This window comes from Hakea prostrata, chromosome 7 (genome assembly GCF_041222555.1).
Source record: "Hakea prostrata isolate BN-2017 chromosome 7, UWA_Hpros_2, whole genome shotgun sequence".
In the NCBI taxonomy this organism is placed as follows: domain Eukaryota; kingdom Viridiplantae; phylum Streptophyta; class Magnoliopsida; order Proteales; family Proteaceae; genus Hakea; species Hakea prostrata.
The window spans coordinates 43,880,795-43,901,841 of NC_142606.1; the positions used below are offsets into that span (position 1 = coordinate 43,880,795).

Sequence of the window (21,047 nt, forward strand, 5' to 3'; positions counted from 1 at the left end):
AGTATTCTACTTCTCACAATGGCAGGACATATGATATGAAATAATACGTAAAGAGCCTACACAGGATTGATGCACCACATGAATGCATACACATTTAGCCAATAAATTGGAAAAAGAGTGTAATTGAGGACAATCTTCCAGTTGCTTTTCGTAATAAAATATAACAAAGTGAAAAGGGAAGGGGGGGGGGTTGGAATCTGAATATGGTTATAACATTTAAATACAGAGAAAAGAACCACTACAAGTGATCCACTACACATAATCTATTAATTTAACTTTTAGATTCCTAATTTCAACCAGAAGGTGATTAGATATCCTTGGCATTCTCAACAGATGTATAAAAGAAAAAGAAGAAGAAGAAGAAGAAGAAGAAGAAGAAGAAGAAGAAGAAGAAGAAGAAGAAGAGGAAGAGAAGTTAATAAACAAGATGACGACATTTCACAAAACAAAATATTGAATAGGTTGTTAGTCCCAATTGCCCTGTGAAATCAACAGACCATACAATTGGACACTGGCCACCTTAAGCTTCTCCCATAAAATCAACTAAATCAAATTATGTGGCTGGTTTTCTTATCACGGTCTCCACAATCTGTTAAAAGAGAAAAATTCACCGTGCAATTAGTCATTCCTTTCACTTAGTAAGCCCCATATAATAAAAAGATGATTACACTTCACCTCTTTGTACTATACTAGGTTCTTCACATACTGATCAAGAGAAGTGTTGAATAACTCGCATCTAAATTCAAAAATAAAAGACAAAATCAGTCAGTAGGGTATTTTCTACCTGAAGTTTGCAATCAAAAAGGAAGTTTTAACCCAAAAGAAAAAATATATATATATGAAATGGAGAAAAAGGTTCCAAGAAGAATTATATTTGTAACTATGCCAGAAAGAAAGTACTTATATCACAACTCTCAAATGACACAGCATTCATCTTTCAATTTTAAAATCAATGAGAAATGGTTCCCTCGTCCATCTAAAATTATCAAATATTTATGTCACATATAATAGCACCAAAGACAGAAGACTCCCCCATCTGAGTATGTAACTATTGGATTGTGCAGCAACTACATGTACAATAAGAAACAAAACTGTAAGAAAATTGGAGCTCCTGGCAAAGAAATCAATCTCCATGCTTTCAGAAGGAAAAATACAAAGTAAAATTAAGAAAAGATAATAGAATAGGTGCTTCCATGTCAGGAACCGTAATGGACAGATCAATGTAAAGGTATTGCTAGGGCCCTTTCCCCAATTAGATGGGTTCATAGAAAGGCTTGGGCCCCAAAAAAAAAATTCAACTTTTAATAATTGTTCATCCTAGCAATTAGTTTCAAATGGTGTCAACTTCGCACCATTTCTTTGTTTTTCTGTATTAGTAGTGTTCAAGATAAATCAGAAACTAATTTTTCAATGAATCTTAAAGGATGGGTGAAATACCATCCACTTAGTGGTGATACTTGACTATAAAGAGATTCCTCAGAGTGATTGTTTTAGGTTAAAGAAAAATTTTATAGGACCGTTGTTCGACCAGCTATGATGTACGGTGCAGAGTATTGGGCTGTTAAAAAGAATCATATACATAAACTCAATGTACCAGAAATGAGGATGCTAAGATGGATGAGTGGCAAAACTAGGATGGATAAGATAATAAATGATCATATTAGAGTTGGTATAGGAGTTGCTCCCATAAGTGATAAGTTTTGAGAAAGTCGTTTGAGGTGGCACGGCCACGTTCAACGGAGACCTATAAATGCCCCTGTACCGAGAAGTGATATAATCCATATTGAAGAAACTAGAAGAGCTAAGGGTTGACCTAAGATAACCTTAGGAGAAGTGGTGAGAAAGGATATGTATAGCTTAGGCCTTGTATCTAGCATGGCCTCGAACAGAACTGATTGGAGGGCAAGAATCCATGTAGCCGACCCCATTTAGTTGGGACAAGGCTTATTGTTGTTGTTGTTGTTGTTAGTGACTGGATTCAGCCTCTCTGAGAAGCGGGTGTTAAGGCTGCATAATTAATGACCTGATAATGGTGTGAGCCTTGTGCACTGCCTAGACCCTTTCCTTTAACAAAATCTCGAAAACGTAAAGCTGTTGATTCAATATTGGCCCCTTTGTAAAGGAGGAGGGATATTAATACAATCTGAAAATGCAAATTATGAATATCACATGCAAGTGGACCCAATTATCAAATCTGTGATCAGATTTAAAATAGATATACATATATCTATATATATAGAGCAGGTGTGTAGTTTAAGAGAAGAAATCAGAACGATGAAAAGAGAGGAAGATACAAGATTGATCTTCTAGGGGGGAAGAAGAGAAGAAATAATGTATGGTATACCAATCCCACATTATTATTATTATCATCATCATCATCAAATTAAGAACGTTACACTGGCTCCAGCACGTTCTGAGTCATCCCAAGCTTGTACATATACCTACATAGGGGAAGTCTAATGAAACTGCATCTTCCCCATCACCTGAAAAACAAAACATTTGTTCCCAAGTTCGTATATCAGTAGGATTTGCAATGCAAAATCAGCATCCACCCTCTTCGATCTAGTTAACGACTAGACCAGTAGTACAATAAAGCACCTGTTGCAATGTGGAAGCAGAAACTTTGACTACATCAATTAAAAGATCAAAAAGTACATGCTTCTTAGGTTCTACGTGTTGTCATCTTGTTCTTGATGCAGCCCTAGATTGAAGAGGTTCAACTAGAGTCAGCTTTCCAAGATCTTAACTCAAAAGCTAACGGTTTAGGGTTATAAAATTTTGGAAATTATAATTGGGATACATAAGAACATATAGATTATAGTGGTTGCATAGTTTTGGAGAGGGGTCCAAAGTAATGGGGTATACCGATGGATGGGTAGATCCTTGAGATATGGGATGAAAAGTTATTAGAAGAGGGTGAAACTTGGAGAAAAAATCATATATACGAATGAACCCTAAAGTTTGGGACCATTCTAATGGTTATGTTGCTGTAGATCTAAGGTGGATAATAGGGCTTCTTGGGGGAGTACGAAAATTCAAGAAAGGGGTTATAACTTATAACCTTGGATCTTGGATAGTGATTTGATGTATAGTCATGACTGGAAGAAGAGGATGGTAAGTATAGGATGTGTGATGGACTTCTAATGGAATCTAATGGTTAGTTTGGGACGGAGAGATGTTTTAGTGGCTTGGGAGAAGGAAAGAGAAAAAGAGAGGATAGAAATCACAAAAGCAAGGGACAAATTGTATAAGATAGAAGAAAGAGAAGGGGGGGGGGGTTTGGGATGCTGTGTAAATTGTACCTCACCAGCAGGATAAACAGAACTAAAAATTTAATTTATCAATTCATCATCAAATCAGTGCAGATACGTTACATATATATAAACCTTGTAAAATTCCTAACTTGATTAATAAAAGAAATTTTAATCAATCTAGTAGACTTAAATAAGATCAAAATAGAACTATATCCATGAACTAACCATCCTAATCTAACTGAAAACACTAGATCAACTATTGAATTTAACACCAGATCCTGTGTACCATCATAACTCCCAAAAATAAGAAGCTTAAAATAAGAAACTTAAACCCAAAAATAAGAAGGTTAACATCTGTGGAACCCACATATGTCAAGGCCCAGCAACCCTTTTGGACATTCTTTACTGCAACAACTTTCTCAGTGTTTGAGAAAAACTCAACCACAGGTTTCGTAAAATTTAAGGATGAGTTTGGTGTTGGAATGTATTCTTGAACATGGAATAAATTTTGACCGAAATAGTCGAAATTTCGACCAAAATCACTGCATTTTTGGAATTCGAAACAAAACAAGCAATTTTTTGTCGAAATCAAATGTTTGATCAAAATTGTACGAAATTTCGGTCAATACGACACAAAATTTCATACCGCACCGAAACTTACATAGTCATATAATAGTTACCCCTTTCGAGCAAAATTTCGCAGGTTCAGCTAGTTCCGACCGACAGTTCCGCCCCTCCAAGTTTCGACACCAAATGATATTTCTCTCATTTCTTTTGCATTCTACCCTCATTTCAGCTGATTTTAATAACTCCTTTGCATTCCAGCTCCACTTATCCACTGTTACTCCTCCATTGTTGGGTTTTTGAGAATCAAACAAGGTGAGTTAACAAAGTTCTTCATTTTTTTTATTTTTGTTTTGTTTATGCCTCAAATCAACTTAGATTGCTTTTAAATTGAAGTATGTTTAGTCTAAAGTGTTGACTTATGATTATCTGAAATTAAAATTAAATTTTTGATATTGCTACTATTTTTATTTTTCTAAATTTAAAAATTATTTTCTAAAATATGTATATTCCTAAAATACACATGTACACTCATGTATGAGGTTCAAATTGATGAATGTGAGACACCATCACTTCATTTATGTTGTGATGGTGTTTGAATCAGATTATTTTGTTGCTAATTATCAATTTTAATTGTTTGAAAAATATTAAAATATTTTCAAAATTTATTTAAATATAAAGAAATAACAATTAATTTTTGTTATATATTAAAAAATAGGAGTTTATAGTAGCATGTATGTGACTTTTTAAGCTAATTGTAACGTTTTTTAAGATACTTAATGTGTATTTCTTGTATCAGACACTCTCTTAAAAGATGTCAGACATAGCCTAACAACATGGGAGGACACTGACAGCCGATAAAAAGAAAAGTGAGTGCAACCATTGCAAGAAACAGATAGAAGGAGATGGGGCCACTAGACTGAAGGTGCATCTATCTAGGGGAAGTAGGGATGTAACAGGATGCCAAAAGGTGCCCTCATAGATCAAGAAGGCAATGGCCTCATACTTTGTTAGGGGAGAGCAAAAAAGGAAAGAGAAGAGGACACAGAGGGAGGAGTTCGAGGATGTGTGTCTGGATGACCTTCTAGAGCTAGGAGAGCAAGATTTTGATCCAGAAGAGCCAGGAGAGTATGGGTGTGAGCCTAACTCAGATTCCACACAGATGAGGAGGGCGATGATGATGAGTAGGGAGCAGGCGAGGATTGATGACATGAGGAGGTAGGAAAAGCTATGGGTTGTGGGTCCTCTAGAGAGCCAGCATGCAATTGAGGCACACACAACTCCCAAGTCCCTATGAGGATGAGTTAGAGTGTAAAGGAGGAGATTCTTATCCCATGGGCCCCAACACAGGGTCGAGCTCCATTAGCACATGCTATAGATCCGGATCTAGAGATTCTTCGTAATGATTCGGCCCTATTTAGGAGGCCAGAGCAAAAGCGAAGAAAGTTGAAGCACTTGTGGGGGAGTGTTAAGGAGAAAGTGGGGATGGTTTCTCCAAATGGATTATGTCCCATAGTATTCCAACACATACAGCCCAAGGACCCTACTACAAGGATATGATTGAGGATATAGCCCGGGCTAGGAGTGGTGTACAGGGGCCAACCCCACATGAGATATAATGTCTATTTGCCTAAGCATAAAGAGGACTTGAATGAATACATTAATGGATTAAAGCCCATGTGGCCTCATTATCGAGTGACTGTGATGGTTGATGGTTGGATTGGTCCCACTAAACAGTCCATTATCAATTTTATGTTCAATTGTGTGAGAAGATAGCGTTCCTCAATTCAGTAGATGCATCTAGTGAGAAGGACGCAAAATACATTTACAAATTATTGAAGTGAGTGGTGAAGGAGGTTGATGTGGAGAATGTGATCCAAATTATGACTAATAATGGCTCCAACTATAAGAAAGTGGGTTGAACATGATATAGAACCCTAGGTATCAAAACATGATTCTACTTCTAATACTAATTTTGATTTTTAAATACATATTATATTACATATATACTTTATGATTTTATATTGATGCCTTGATGGTTCAGTAAATCAATAATAATTTGGACATTATAGGCTCTTTTAACTCCATGTGTTGCTCACTGCATTGACCTAATGCTGAAGGACATGGGGAAGGTCAAGATTGTGAAGAAGGCCGTCGAGTAAGCCAAATAAGTTAGCACCTTCATCTATAACCACACTTATACACTAAAGATGATGAGGGACAGGTGTCAGGGTGACTTAGTAAGGCCAAGCATAACCAGATTTGCTACCAATTGGATAGCACTGCAGAGCTTTGAGAGTAGGAAGATTGGCTTTAAGAGCATGCTTGCTTCAGAGCTTGGTTTAACTTGGAGGGTTCTCCATCCATAGGAGGAATGAGAGCACAGTTGACCATACTCAAATGACACATTCTAGAATAATGTGAGAATAGTGGTGAAGGTGCTTGAGCATGTGATGCATGTGTTGAGGATGGTAGATCAGCAAAGAAGACCTGCTCTACCATACATATGGACTGCAGTAGATAGGATGAAACAGCAAGTTGCTCAAGTCTACCCATAGGGCAACAAGAAAATCATCGACATCATCCAACATAGATGGGAAAAGCAGTTGCAGCATCCACTACATAAGGCTAGTGACTTGTTAAGTCTAGTAATTAATTTAATTTTCATTATATTATCACACTATTGACTATTCCCTCTTGCTTTTTCTGACACGGCATACCATTTAAATCCCAAGCACCATTACAAAGACATGGTTGGGATAAGGTAAGATTTGATAGATGCCATTCAAACTGTTGTGAAGTGGTTGGAACCAGATCCATCTAAACACGCAATCAGCCTTATGGAGGTGAAATTGTGATTCGATATTCACAATTCATAGTTTTATACCAAGTCATTAAGTATTAACGTAATTCTATTTTTTTCTTTATGTATTAGATGAAGGCATTTAGGGATGGCAGTGGGAGTTTTGGTCATTCCGTGGCCATATTGGGACAGGAATCTGCCCCTGGGGTTAAGTTAATTCATTATATATTTAATTAGTTATATTCTATCTTCAAGTTATTTACTTAAGACTTGGAGTCTATGTTTGTTGCAGCTAGATGGTGGTTGCAATTTGACCGTGACTCACCCCACTTAAGTACGATTGCATGCAAAGTGCTCTCCCAGACATGTTTTGCCATTAGTTGTGAGTGAAATTGAAGCACCTTCAGCCTCATCCACTCAAAGAGGAACAATTAATTAGGTGTGAAGCGTCTCGAGGACCTTGTCTACTTACACTATAATATGAGACTGAGGGGGGATCATATTAGACAAGGGATGGACAGAGAGAGTAACATAATTGAGTTGGCCGACATATTTGATATGGATGATAATGATAGCCCAGTAGTTGAGTGGATCAAGGACAATGGAGAGCCCTTGCTGGATGAGGAGGGAGTTGTCCTAGTAAACAAATTGTTGAGTAGATGGGGGCTGATTTGGATGACTTCTGGGCCCAGGAGGGGAGTGCACATGCAATGCCCGCCTCCCTTCGTGCCACACCCTAGTGCCTCCACCCAAAGTGAGGATTTGATTGTCTGATCCGACACCGAGGATGATGCGACTCAGGCATCCCCCGACGACAACAACAATGATGACGATGATAGAGGGGATGATGAGGATTTTGACCTTGTGATCAGGAATCAACTGATCCTAGAGACAGACCACCACCATCACCACCACCACCACCAGTATGTAAAAGTCAGGGAGGGGGAGGACGACAATCGAGATTCATAAATGAGAATCAGTTCATCCATACGACACATGATTCAAACCATGGTGAAGCTGCATCCCGAGGAAAAAAATATTTCGTCGACATATTCGAAGAAGGTGAAGGGGAAACAGCATGAATATGGCATAGAGGACATGCTATCATATGGGTTTTACCGTCCTACTGATGCAGAGAGCTTGGTAGGCTCTATACGATCGATGAGCATAGATGATTTTAGAGACTCCACCTCTAGAGGATCTAGATGGCATTAGCCCGTAAAGTCCCCATATGATACTGCTATGGACAATGTTGGTTCTACAAGTTCGCCTTATGGACCTTATGGTTATGGACGTTATGGTGTCCCTCCCGACTATCAAACTCAAAGTCAGCCACCAGTGGAACCTTATGGTCATGGAGTTTATGGTGTCCCACTCACTCTCACTTATCGGAGTTAGCCACTGGGACCTTATTATCATTATGACCAAGCTAGTTCTTCATTGTTGAACAGATCTTTCACTCTATACCACAACCGCAACCAACCCTTCCATCAACAATTGAATCAGTTCATTATCTAAAGATTCCCAACTTTCCCCCATCAAGACATCTAAAGCATGTGGATAAGGCTACATATAGAGCTGCGTCGACAACTATATGGAGCAAACATCCTAGGACATGTATTGTGTTTGGTATGGGGTGCAAAGGGAAGAGGGAGACATGTATTACGCAGACTTATACTTGGTAATATTCTCAGTTCGTCTCATATACACTAGAGTGTTAACTTTTCAATGGCTTTTTTCGTAAACTAGTAGTTTCATTGTGTTTATTATGCTTGAAATAGGTAGGAGGCAAGATCCAAATCATTTTGGGTCAATATAAGGCTCAAAGCTGAAGTTTGAAACTTCAGGAAAAACTCAAAATGTTCCGAAATTTCGGTCAAAACCTGAAAATCTCAGCCTTTTCTTGGGTCGAAATCCAAGTTTAGACAAGCTGCTACCTCATATGCATGGTTAGCGGTTTGAGAAATAAAATTTTCCATGTCATTAGTGACAAGCTGTGGAGTGTTTCCATCTCTTCCTATTGATTCTCTCCTTCTTCTCCTGTTCAGTTCCTTTTACGTTATCGAACTTCTCAATTAGTGGAAGACATAATAGGTCATATTCTCTTGCTTTTCCATCACTGTTTTTTCTTCTATTTCTATATTCCATTCTTCATATAGTCTATTTTACAGTTACTTTTTTCAATTACTAATCATTTCTGAACTCTTATTCACTATTTTCACTTTTCTGGTGTTTTATCAGTGATATTCTCTACATATCAGAATGTGTTACCGCTTTTGAGTTTGACTCCCAAATTCCGATCACCTCACCCATTTTAGCCTTCTCTCCACATCAACATTTTGGACTGTCTGGCAGATCAGAGATTCAGAGAGATCTACTGTGTCACAGCTTAAGTTTTAAGTTTTGCAAGCTAACCATAATATTTTGGTTTTACAAGAAACCAAAATGAAATGACTCTTGAACTTTATATGCAACATTTACTGAAATTCCAAAAATTAACAGAATTTTCACCAAAAGTTTCAGTCTCAGCAAAGGGAAAGTTGTTACAAAATATGGTATAGTTCAGTCTCAGCAGTTTCACTTACGGGCTAATCCATCAATAGCTCTACATGATCCCAACTCTAGGCATATTACAGTTTTGATTTCAGCTTATTCAAGTTTTCAGATTTAATTACTGACTCTCTTTCCATCTTAATAACCTTTTTGGTCCAGTCTACCCCTATTGTATACAGATCTGGGATTAGCCATATTACAGCAGCAACACTGTCCTTAGTTGTCAACTAGAATTATGAATTATATTACTGCATCAGTAGACTTTAAAGTTCAAACAAAACCATGCATCTGGACACTTTTCCCTGATAATCTCATATTGCAGACTACATTTTAAAAAAACTCCCGTTATTCACAAAGACATGAGTAAACAATACCTAATTGGAGCTCCCGGAGTGTAAAGTGGATTCTTAATAACACATTCCACGTACAAGTTGTAGATGTACTTCAGGGATTCCCGTAGGTCACCAGTCCTGGGGTGAGTAACCAAGATTATCTGCAACATGGGGACAGATCAAGCAACAGATGAAATTGACTGTTTGTGTTTCATGTGTTCCAGTTAAATAAAACCCATGTTCACAACACAATAAAACATGCATTTAAATTAAGCAAGTAGAGTGTCTAAAGATTCCTATCAATGGGAACAATCAATAAATGCAAAGTTAATTTCAGATAACAGTACCAGACTTACCCTTAGGTAAGATGGGAGGAGAAAAGGAAGCTTGTAGTTGGATTTATTTTTTTATTTTTATTTTTTTTGGGGGGGGGGGGGTTTAGGATAAATCTTTTGGGTGAAACAATTCTGATAAGAACCCAGATTCAACAAAGCAACTTGACAGTAACAATGGAAATAGTGAAAGAATTTATACTTTATTAACTGGTAATCTCCTAAACTCAAAATAACACAGCAGTAGGCATTCCTACAGCAACCCGAGAGCAATAGCCTCACCCCAATATTCCCTTACGGCAAAAGCTACTCTAACCTATTACCCTCCCCAATACTTATACTAGATAGTTCCCTAAATTAACCATTTGACAAATTTGTCCCCAAATCTCTCTCATTCAATAGTAAATATTCTGCAATATTCTATCCGTCCCCAAATCTCTCTTATTTAGTAGTAAATATTCTGCAAATCATTCGCAAAATTCTACCTGTCACCAAATCCCTCTTATTCAGTAGTAAATGTTCTGCAAATCATTCTCTATTCAGCAACCTCCGTCTCAGGACCAGATCTGATTGCTTTCTCTATTCAGCAAGCTCCTTCTCAGGACCACATCTGATTGCTTTCCCTAGCTGTTGTTCGCCAATCCAGCTTTCTTCTTGTGCTTACGAGAATACACACGAAATATGAGGGGCCTATCAATACTCCCCTCCAACAATCTCACCTTGTCCTCAAGGTGAAAATCAAGAAATTGGTTATTTGCCACGTCGTAGTCCTCCCAAGTATTTTCATATGGTGGCAATCCTTTCCACTTAAGCAACACTGCTAACACCCCTTGAGGAACAGTGTTGTTCCATAAATGCCCATGGGAGTTTTGCTTTGTCAATGGGTTATTTCCTAACTAGGCAACTATTGACAACACCCAAAACAAAACTGATGGGCTGGGCCTGAAATTAAAACTGGTAAGAGGCCCATAACTTAATTCTTGATTAGTTAAACCATAATTCAAATAAGTGGGCTGTGGGTATTTTGAAGTAACTGGGCTTCCCATAGCCCACTTCGTTGTTTTTAAAAACTGACCCACATGAATGGGGGGGGCCCCCCCCCCCCTTCCCCCCCCCCCCCCCCCCCCCCCCCCCCCCCCGTGATATTCCCCCCTGCACCATCCAAAAGATCATCACAAGGGTTCCCCACCAGTGGTCTAACCACCATGCCGCAGTTGGTTCATCTCGGCGGGGCCCGACACCCCCCCTCCCAAAAAAAAACATCCCATGGTGTTTAGTTCTTCCTCCACCACTCTCCGCCTTTGTGCCCCCCTCCGATCCCCAACTCCAAATTCCTTATTTTTCGATTATCAGTGCAAGCCTGAATAGGTCTGAAATTAATCACGGCTTCATCCGCAATTTCCGCCTTTGTCGATCCGCTTCCTCTTCCCTATGATTGCATAGCATGGTTGTCTTCACTAACGCTAATCGTTGTTTCAGGATTGTGTGAACTCAAAATTCATTTTGATTCTCTGCCATAACCAAAATCTATTTTAATGGCTTCTTGGAAACTCACCCAAGTAAATTCTGACCAAGATCTATCGTACACCCAATCCAGCACATCTCCTTCCAAATGTTGGAGAACCACACTCAACCTTCTCTCCTACTCAATTTGATGTTCCCAACAGAATAATAACACTTCAAGAAGCCATCTTGCACATTGCCTTCGCTGGAAAACATGGACAATCCGTTGTCCATCTATTCCCACAGATCATCACTACTCTGATACCAAGTTGATAAGAACCCAGATTCAACAAAGCAACTTGACAGTAACAATGGAAATAGTGAGAGAATTATACTTTATTAACTAGTAATCTCCTAAACTCAGAATAACACCACAGTAGGCATTCCTACAGCAACCCGAGAGCAATAGCCCTCACCCCAATATTCTCTTACAGAAAAAGCTACTCTAACCTATTATCCTCTCCAATACTTATACTAGATAGTTCCCTAAATTAACCACTTGACAAATCTGTTCCCAAATCTCTCTCATTCAGTAGTAAATATTCTGCAATATTTTGTCTGTCCTCAAATCTCTCTTATTCAGTAGTAAATATTCTGCAAATCATTCGCAATATTCTGTCTGTCCCCACGTCCCTCTTATTCAATAGTAAATATTCTGCAATATTATGCAAATCATTCTCTATTTAGCAACCTCCTTCTCAGGACCAGAATCTGATTGCTTTCTCTATTCAGCAAGCTCCCTTCTCAGGACCAGATCTGATTGCTTTCCCTAACTACTGTTCGCCAAATCCAGCTTTCTTCTTATGCTTGCAAGAATACACACGAGATATGAAGGGCCTATCGAATTGATAAAGAGAATTTTAAGGTTTTTGGGAATGAGGATTTGAAGATCTTGGGCAATCTTTGTTTCTATCTTTTCTTTCTTTTCTTTCTTCTTTCTTTCTTTCTTTCTTTCTTTCTTTCTTTCTTTCTTTCTTTCTTTCTTTCTTTCTTTTATTCTCTCTTTTCTTTGTTTCAGATCTGCCACAAGTCAGTAGAGAAAAAGAGAGAGGGCCGGTGGGGATTGGTTCTTGGTGCTGCTGCTGAGTAGGGAAGGGGTTTCTTGGTTACTGATAGGGTGGGGGAAAGGTTGGGGCTGCTTGCGCAAGGAGGAGGAAGGAAGGGGAGGGGTTCTTGGTTGGATTGCAAGGTCGGGGAGGCTGTACTTACTTGAAGATGGTGGCTGCTGCTGGAAATTGTTGAATGGTGTAGGAAGATCCAAGAACTTGAAGAAGCTTGAAGAAAGGTGCTAATCTTTGAAGAAGAAACTTAACCCTGAACTCCACCATGGCCCCCCCAACAGGAACCATGATCCACAACTCAATTAATTCTTGCTCAAATAATCAGACTTAAGAAATTACAAAGAAAGAATAGGGTATTTATAGCCTTCTAAAAGACTCTCAATCTAGGTGGGTTTCCTTTATAGATTAGGATCCCCTTATAATTAATCTCAATCAATTGTCCAAATAATTAATTAACGACCTAATGGATTTTCCTTGAAAATAGATTCCCCCATAAGACTTAAATACTAAAGGAACTATTCTTGTAAATAAAGACCGATAAGAGTCTATCTTTAAAGAAAAATCCCAAAGACTCATCATTAACTCAAACTAGACTCTTAAGTCTTTAACAGACCAAGAGACTTCTGAAAATTAAAAAAAAATTCTGAAAATTAGAGCAAATAATTTAGGGCTGGATTGACCAAAATACCCCTCCAAGAGGATTTGGCCGGCCCTAGGTGCGCCACTTTGGGAAGGCCTCAGGGTCTCGGCTAGGGGCTGAATTTTGTTTCACATCAGAGTTTGAGTCCAAGTTGGAGTCCTAGATCTTTCTAGAATTAAAATTCCTTAGAGTTGAGTTCTATTTGGAGTCTCATTATAATGGGCTATAAATTCAAAGGCCTACTGGTGTAACGAATCAGTTTTTGATAAATAAAATTGCTGAGAATTATAGCCAAGGAGGTATTGACTGGGGTTCCTTTTGAGGGGGACCCTGTGATTTCGAGAAGCTCTCTTCTCTCTAAGTTCTTAATTGGTTTTTGGTCACATACAGCAGCAAGCTCACAGTCATCATCTCCCTCAAGAGCAGCAAGTAACCATCCCCAGCCGGAAACCCTGCCTAATGCCGCTACAGCACTCCCTCAATTCCTCCCTACCTGTGGCATCCCCTTTGAATATTCTAAATTAAGAAAACCCTAAACCCTTGCTGTCCAGCCATCCCAAATCCTAAATTACAGCCTAAACAATCCCTAGACTACCCATTAGCCTTCAGTTACAACATCAACCCCTTCCACCCCCTTTAACCCTAGAAATTGGCTTCCCCTTCTTGTGCAAGTCAAGAACCCTAAAACAGAAAATTCAAGAAGCTCAAGATTGAAAGGAAAGAGAGAAGAAAAGCAAGATTCAGCCAAGAACCCTTGAATAGAATTCCCATTCAATACAATGCCCTTTCTAACCTAGCCGCAAGCCCTCTACTCACAAATTTCCTAAGCCACACGTCCCTAATTTTCCCTAATCCCAACCCATAAAACCCTATGATTACTGCTGTGAGGCACATCATTTGAAATAAAATTGATCCTCTCTCCTTGGTTTTACATCACATTGTTTCCAATAACCAAATAACAGTATTCTGCCATAGATTGAACAGTGTGGAAGCACTATTTTTGGCCTTGTTTGTATTATCCCTTTTAGTTACTATTTTGCAAAACACTTGCTATCATGTTTGCAGTTTGTACCACTTTCTAACTCCTCACTTTCTATTTTGGTCTATCTTGCTATTCTACCTTCAAGTTGCACTTTCTAACTCCTCACTTTCTATTTTGGTCTATCTTGCTATTCTACCTTCAAGTTGTTATTACCAATATTTCAATTTCTCAGCAAGTTATTATTTTAGTGATTTTCTAGCATGCTAAATTACAATTGTTGAATCTGGCTCCAACTTTAAAGCCACAGTTGTTTAGAAAGGATATAGGTAGGGCAAGAATATGCTGATGTGCTACTTCAAAATCCCACCATAACCTTGTTTGGTTGATTTGGGGTGGTAAACTTGCAAAAGCTAAGGGATATCATTAATTGCTTTGTCTGCTGATGTGGCAACTCAAAATCCCACCCAGTCTCTATCAAAAGTCCCACCATTACTATTCGTGCAAAAAGTAATATGAGGGTCCCACTTCAACAATTCCATCCCATCTTCCCCTCAAGAGAAACAAGGGTTTAATCCCCTTCCTGTTAACCCACTGAACCAGAATTTTTGCCACATTTGACAAGTCTGATGTTTAGAAAAAAAATCTCAATCACTGGTTTTAATTCCTATGCTCCCTACAATTTAGAATTACAAAAGGTTTTCTAACCTTAATCCTTAAGTGATTTAATATACCCATTAATTGGTATTAGAACAACGGAAGGACAGCAGAGTCACTACATTGACTGCCCAATATCAAAAATTAGTGAATTCTACCTAAAATTGAAAGATGATCGTGCAGATACAACAAAAGTCGTGGATAAAATTTTTCAAAATAAGGAGAATAGCTGCTGTCCAGTAGAACAAGAAGGCCAGCCATTGAAAAATGCCATTGGACTGGGCCAAGAATGGACCAATATGTTCAATTTTGATTGTTCAAAGGGTTAGGTGTGCCACAGACTTAATATTTTTTGAATTACAATTGTAATGCGCCAATTCTATAATTCCAAATATTAGCAAGTGAAATTTTATATGGGATTAAGTAATAGATATTCATCTTGTTAAGGTTGTAACACGGTTTCTTATTTGAAGACAACATAAGAAGGGATTCTCCTACTGTACATCGGGTTTCCTACTTTTATTATTCCCTGAAGTTATAAATAGAGAGCAAGGGATCATAACCCAAATAATTGTTAAGCTCATGCTAGCTGGTTTCCGAAAATTAAAGAATTGCTTTATTATGAGATGTGGTAAAACCTTGGGGGATGCCAAGTTAGATCAGTAAGATCCTATTCAAGTTCTTGGTGGGGAAGCCTAGTTCATATCCTTCATCTTCTTCGTTCCTTTTTTTGTTTTTTAGCTTCCCCTTTTCGCCTCGGTTCCTATCACTGATGGCATTAGTCTGTCTTAGTTGAAACTTGTGGCAACAACATGCTTTGCTTGTTTCTAGTAAGTATGTTACATACTACTTTGAACAACATTTACTATTATGTTTTGCACTACTCTCTAGTTCATTCCCCACACTTGTAGTTGCTGCTATACTGATGTTTCTAAAACTGATTTTAATTTTCCAGCAAGTCTCATGAGCTCAAATCCAACAGTCGAATCTGGTTCAACCTTTTAGGATTCTCCTTCCCTACTTGACCAGAATCATAGCCACATTGGATTTGTTATTCCTCTACTTAATCAAATCTCATTTTTTGGTGTTGTTTCATATATTCACTACATTTTTGAAGCTATATGAGGTTGTCTAACCCAAATCTTGGGGAGATTAGAATACCCAATTACAAAAAAGGTTGGAACAACTACATTGCTAAGTTTAGGATGATGATGCCGAACTGGTAATAACAATCTACTCAGCAGAGAGAAAGACTATCACCATGATATTGATAACATAAATCAAGCAATTGTTTCAATAATGATTTCAGAACCTAAATTACCGATAACAATAAGAAAGAAAGCATAGTTGAAACAGCGTCTAGGTGAACCCTAGCCATTGGAGGAGGGGGGAAATCAAGGCAACACCAAAAAGGTGCCTAGGTGATAGGAGACAGCAGCTAGGAGCCCTTCAAGCAAAGAAAACCCAGATTCCTACTCAGCAGAGAGAAAGACTATCACCATGATATTGATAACATAAATCAAGCAATTGTTTCAATAATGATTTCAGAACCTAAATTACCGATAACAATAAGAAAGAAAGCATAGTTGAAACAGTGTCTAGGTGAACCCTAGCCATTGGAGGAGGGGGTAAATCAAGGCAACACCAAAAAGGTGCCTAGGTGATAGGAGACAGCAGCTAGGAGCCCTTCAAGCAAAGAAAACCCAGATTCCTAGGCAATGCTTGACAACTATGATAAAACAGTACCATCAACATGTTCAAAGATGGGTAAAATTCAAAGAAAATTTTAATGTTTTGGGAAGAAAGGGATAAAAAAGTGAATCCAACCTACTATATCAAGCTCCTTAGGACTCAAACTGCCTCCTACCATGTACCTCCACAATGTTACAAGTGACAAAGACAACATCTAATTTATAATATAAGCTTAAATGTTTATGCCCATTCAAATCCTAATAGTCTCAAACAGATGATCCTATTAATATGAGTTCCAAATGCTTTACAAATCATGATATCAAGATAAATTCAATCTAAGGCACTTGAAAGGAGGTCTGAACTAACCTTTATCCCAGAAGGAGTCTCCATAAAACTTAGTTTGTATGTGTTTGAACGAAAGCTATGAAAAGAACAACCTTGTCCTGGTAATTGAGGCACCCCAAGATTCCCTTTCTCAGCACTGATCAAAGCAAAGAATGAACAATAAAAGAACTGATATATCAAAATGTATGTATTGAAAAAGGAATCAAGGGACCCCAAAAGAAATACAAGAAAAGCTTCAAAGTAAAAAGAAGACGACAATGTCACCATCCTCAAGAACTAAAAAAATGACACAATGTGTCTGTGAGCCCATAATATGTAGAGCATAGACTGTTAAAATGTATTGATCATCTAGATTCAGCACTTGGCTTAGATTATGGGGACAATCTAATGTGACCGCTTATTACAGGTCATGTCATAGGCAACAACATGACAAATCTAAAAGGAAGAAAAGAGACAAGACATACAGGAGGCACAATTCATAATTTATGTCCGGAGAACAATTTCCTTAAGTACAGATTCCAATAAAAGGAAGGGCAGCTTATTCTGGAATCAGATGTAATAAACTGCTAGCAAAGATGTAATTGGAAAAACTGGGAGGAACTACTTTGAGTAGGAGGTACAACTGAGGGTAATTGTAATTGGAAATATAGGCCTTCCTCCATGTGTGCTAAGATGTGAAGTTGATTGTTGTTTCAGCAACCCTACCCCTTCTTTTTCCCCTCTCACTTGCCTTTTCTACTCTTGCAGGCTTGGCCTCCTTATTGTAAGATACTCACGTGTCTTTTAAACTCTTGATCAAAGTCTTCCTATCCCTGTCTAAAAGTAGAAGATAACTAAATCAAAGAATTAAACTGATGTCAAATATACAGTGCTTGCATATTATATTGGTTCCTTAGGCCATCAAGCAAATGGATAATCCTAATAGACAGGTCAATATTAGAAAATTTTGACAGAATAATTTCAATTGAGATCATGAACCAGGCATGACAACTTAACATAATTTAGTTCTATAAAATTAAGATCAAAACTAAAAAAAATGGTTGTTTTCCCCAAGATGAGTTTCTGATCTCGGTTCATGGTACAATTCTACCAATAAATCCATCTAACCTTGAATAGATCTACTTGTAAAAGTGCAATTAATTTGACATACTAACTTCAAGCAATAAATTAGAATATTGCTTTAGACATTTGGTTTCAGCGTTCGTAGTTTTTTTCTTTTTTTGTTTTTTTTTTTTTTTTTGGGGGGGGGGGAGAGAGAGAGAGAGAGAGAGAGAGAGAGAGAGAGAGAATGAGTATTACCCAGTGGGGTCCATCTTAGCAGTGAAAGACTTGAGGGAAAATAGGAGACCAAACATGAGCTTGTGATCCTGGTTAGCGTTTAGGGTCCTCAGAGGGCGATTCCATTCCCTATACAGCAAGCACACCCCATCCCTGTTGAAAATGTACATCATATGAGCATTGTTTCCTGATCCAGTTGGTGCTGGCGGAGACGGGCTGATCTCTGATCCTCCAAAAAATTGCATTCTTCCTCCTTAACTGGTAAACCAACCCGGATTTTCAAAATTCACCAAGTACAAAAGCTGAGAGGGGAAACTCTCGATTAGACTACAATAAAGTCAAAAAGATAACTAACAAACCAATTATCGTAGACTGAAATGAATGAAAATCCAAGAAAACTCAAAATCCAGCTACTCTGAATCATTGGTTCCCAACAAAATTGAAACCATATACCAATCAATTAGACTACATGCTCTCGTGGAATAGGTACTCGGAGCAAATCAAATGAATACTAAAGTGACAAGAACAAGGTAACTCTAAAACATAATAGTTTCACCACAAGACTTGACTTTCACATTTGCTTAACCATAAATTCGTGAGCAATGACAACCTTATTACCTAAAACAGAACAATGACAACCTTAAAGGAATCCAATAAACCTGAGATTTGTTTACCTGACCTTCAGAAGATGAAATGGATGAACCACTGCAAGTGAGAGAGAGAAGATGGACTGGATTACCGGAGATGGGGACGACGAACCTTCGTCACGACTGCGGCTGGGATTGAAGCTTTAGTTAGGGAAGAAGAAGAATTGTTTTACAATTGCAATTTTTTTTTTTTTTATGGTGAGGTATGTCATAAGTGGGCCTGGGGTGGATATTCATTCTTTTTACGAAACTACCCGTGATAAAAGATCAAAGTTAGTTTTATTAATTTATAAGAAATTTAAAGATTGTAGACTTTAGTGGGGCTTAAATAGGTTGCACATTATAGTATTCTAAATTAAGATTACACGCTTTAGTAATTACAAGTTGCACGCACACTCTTAACATTTCATTCAAGATTTTATTAAGTCAAGAGTGAAATGGTCATTTTACCCTCAGTATGGTATAATGACTATAATATCCTCAATTCAAATCAAAATTTCCAATTATTGATATACCCAAGGTGCGAAGTTTCAGTGAAGTTTCGCCGAGAAGGGACAAGAGAAGCAAGATTGTTTTGTAATGTTGTAGGTTGCAGACTTGCAGGTGGGCTTGATCCAGTGAGGAGAACAAAGAGGATAATACCACAAGACCAAGTTTCTGCTTTGGTTCCATCGTAGCCTTTTCATCCGACCACTTCAGGAGCTGTAAACGCCAGCATACCACAGGCCGTGTGAAGAAGCCCATCTTTCAAGTGCTCTAGCAGAGAAGAGAGACCGAAATCAGAGACCTTATTCCTGCAGCCTGATCTGCTTTGGTTGCTTTGATCGTCGAGAAGGAGGTTTTGGGGCTTGAGATCTCAGTCGGCACCGTTTCTGTGACTGAATTGAAGGGCTAAGAGTAATTGTTGGTTGTTGGAAATATCGACAAGCGATGGCTTCTGTGAAACACTGACACCGAGAAATCTTGGAGAGTAACTCACCGCCTCTGGCGTACTCCTGATGATGTTTGGGTGTCGAAGTTGACGCATTATAGAGACTTCGTAATCACTCGAGACTCCATGGAGGTTGCAGGTGGGCTTGGAAGGTTAGCCTCCCTATCCATGACAGGATCTCAACGATATTACCTAGTATTTCGCCGAATCGTCGGAATATCGTAGATTTTCTGGTGCTATATTGTAAATTCGGTTTCGGTGTGGGTTTCAGTTCGCCCACCACCAAGATGGTCAAAATTCGCCGAACTGTTGCACCTTGGATATACCCTCCTAATGATAGATTACGTAAATACCCCCATACACCTCATTTTGATTTTTCATGTTCAATTACGCAAATAACCTCTTGAGGATACATTACTGAAATAGCCCCATACACCTCATTTTAATTTGTAGGTTCAATTACTCAAATACAAGGTGCGAAATATCGCTTGATCCGCCAGGTTCGCTACCCGGCGATATTTTGTCCCCCCCCCGTTTCAGGGGGTATTTTTGGTCAATTTGGGCTGAAACTTAATGTCTACCCTAATTTGATGCCAATAAACACAATGGAATGGCTGGTTTTACCTAAAAACTCACCCAAATTGGTGTTCTCAATTGGCATATACCCGACTGTATACTGGTAAAACTGTAATTCTACAACATTATTTTAAACAATTAAACTAACATAATGTTGTGGCTAAAATATCCACTTCCAGTTTGCACCGGTCTAATCAGGCTTAACCGGATTCGAAAGATGAGATTAAAAGAACTTATGGGTTCACTCGAGATTATAAAGAAAAGATGATCAACACCATTCAAGAAGGAGCGATGATCCGACGGCCATGATTGAAAGTATTACTAGCGGGAAAATCCATATAAAAGAAAAAGGAGAATTCGAGAAGGGTAAGCTCTCAGATCATGAACACTGGTTTTTTTCCTAGTTTTACTCCATTAAAACACCTCAGAAGCTCCTTCGAGCTCTGAAGAATTATTGTCATAAAAACCTAACTAGATCGTCGGAGACGCGACGCCGATCATGACGATCCGCTCCGTTTCTAATCAGTGTGTTTCAGTTTCCAAGAACGAGAGACTGACAGAAGGATCAAACCAACCAGATCGATCCAGATCTGAGGAGTTCGGTGCAAAGGTGACGGTTCAAGGCGATCGGCAAAATTAGCACCAACATTCTGGTGCCGTTTGTGGGAAGAACTGTAACTTGAACAAGTTTGAAGCAGAGGTTATGGCTCAATCACCTGAGCGAGAGGAGGTATTACCGACTGAAATGGCAGAAACAAGCCAGAGGGAACCAAGGAGAGTAAATCCAAAAAGGAAAACAAGAGAAACGGTTTCAATACTACAAATTCCGACGATGCAGACTCGACAGAGACAAAGAATGACTGAAGATCGTTCACCTCATCCTACTGAGATGTTCGAAAG

At 38.5% G+C, this 21,047-nt stretch overlaps 1 protein-coding gene across 3 annotated transcripts; it reads right to left on the bottom strand.

Moving 5' to 3' along the window:
* Nucleotides 1-204: 204 nt before the first annotated feature.
* LOC149011240 (SNARE-like superfamily protein) lies at nt 205-18,820 on the bottom strand. 3 transcript variants are annotated; one of them, XM_089160893.1, is made up of 6 exons: nt 18,673-18,820; nt 18,015-18,251; nt 16,737-16,851; nt 9,549-9,667; nt 676-736; nt 205-589 (listed from the first exon to the last, which is right to left on the bottom strand). In XM_089160893.1, exons 2-5 carry the CDS (start codon nt 18,236-18,238, stop codon nt 685-687), a joined length of 510 nt encoding a protein of 169 aa, XP_089017019.1. In that variant the 5' UTR covers nt 18,239-18,251; nt 18,673-18,820; the 3' UTR covers nt 205-589; nt 676-684. The 3 variants fall into 3 exon arrangements, with proteins under 3 accessions (XP_089017019.1, XP_089017018.1, XP_089017017.1); XM_089160892.1 differs by having other exon boundaries at nt 18,668-18,820; XM_089160891.1 differs by having other exon boundaries at nt 18,015-18,295; nt 18,668-18,819.
* Nucleotides 18,821-21,047: the final 2,227 nt, after the last annotated feature.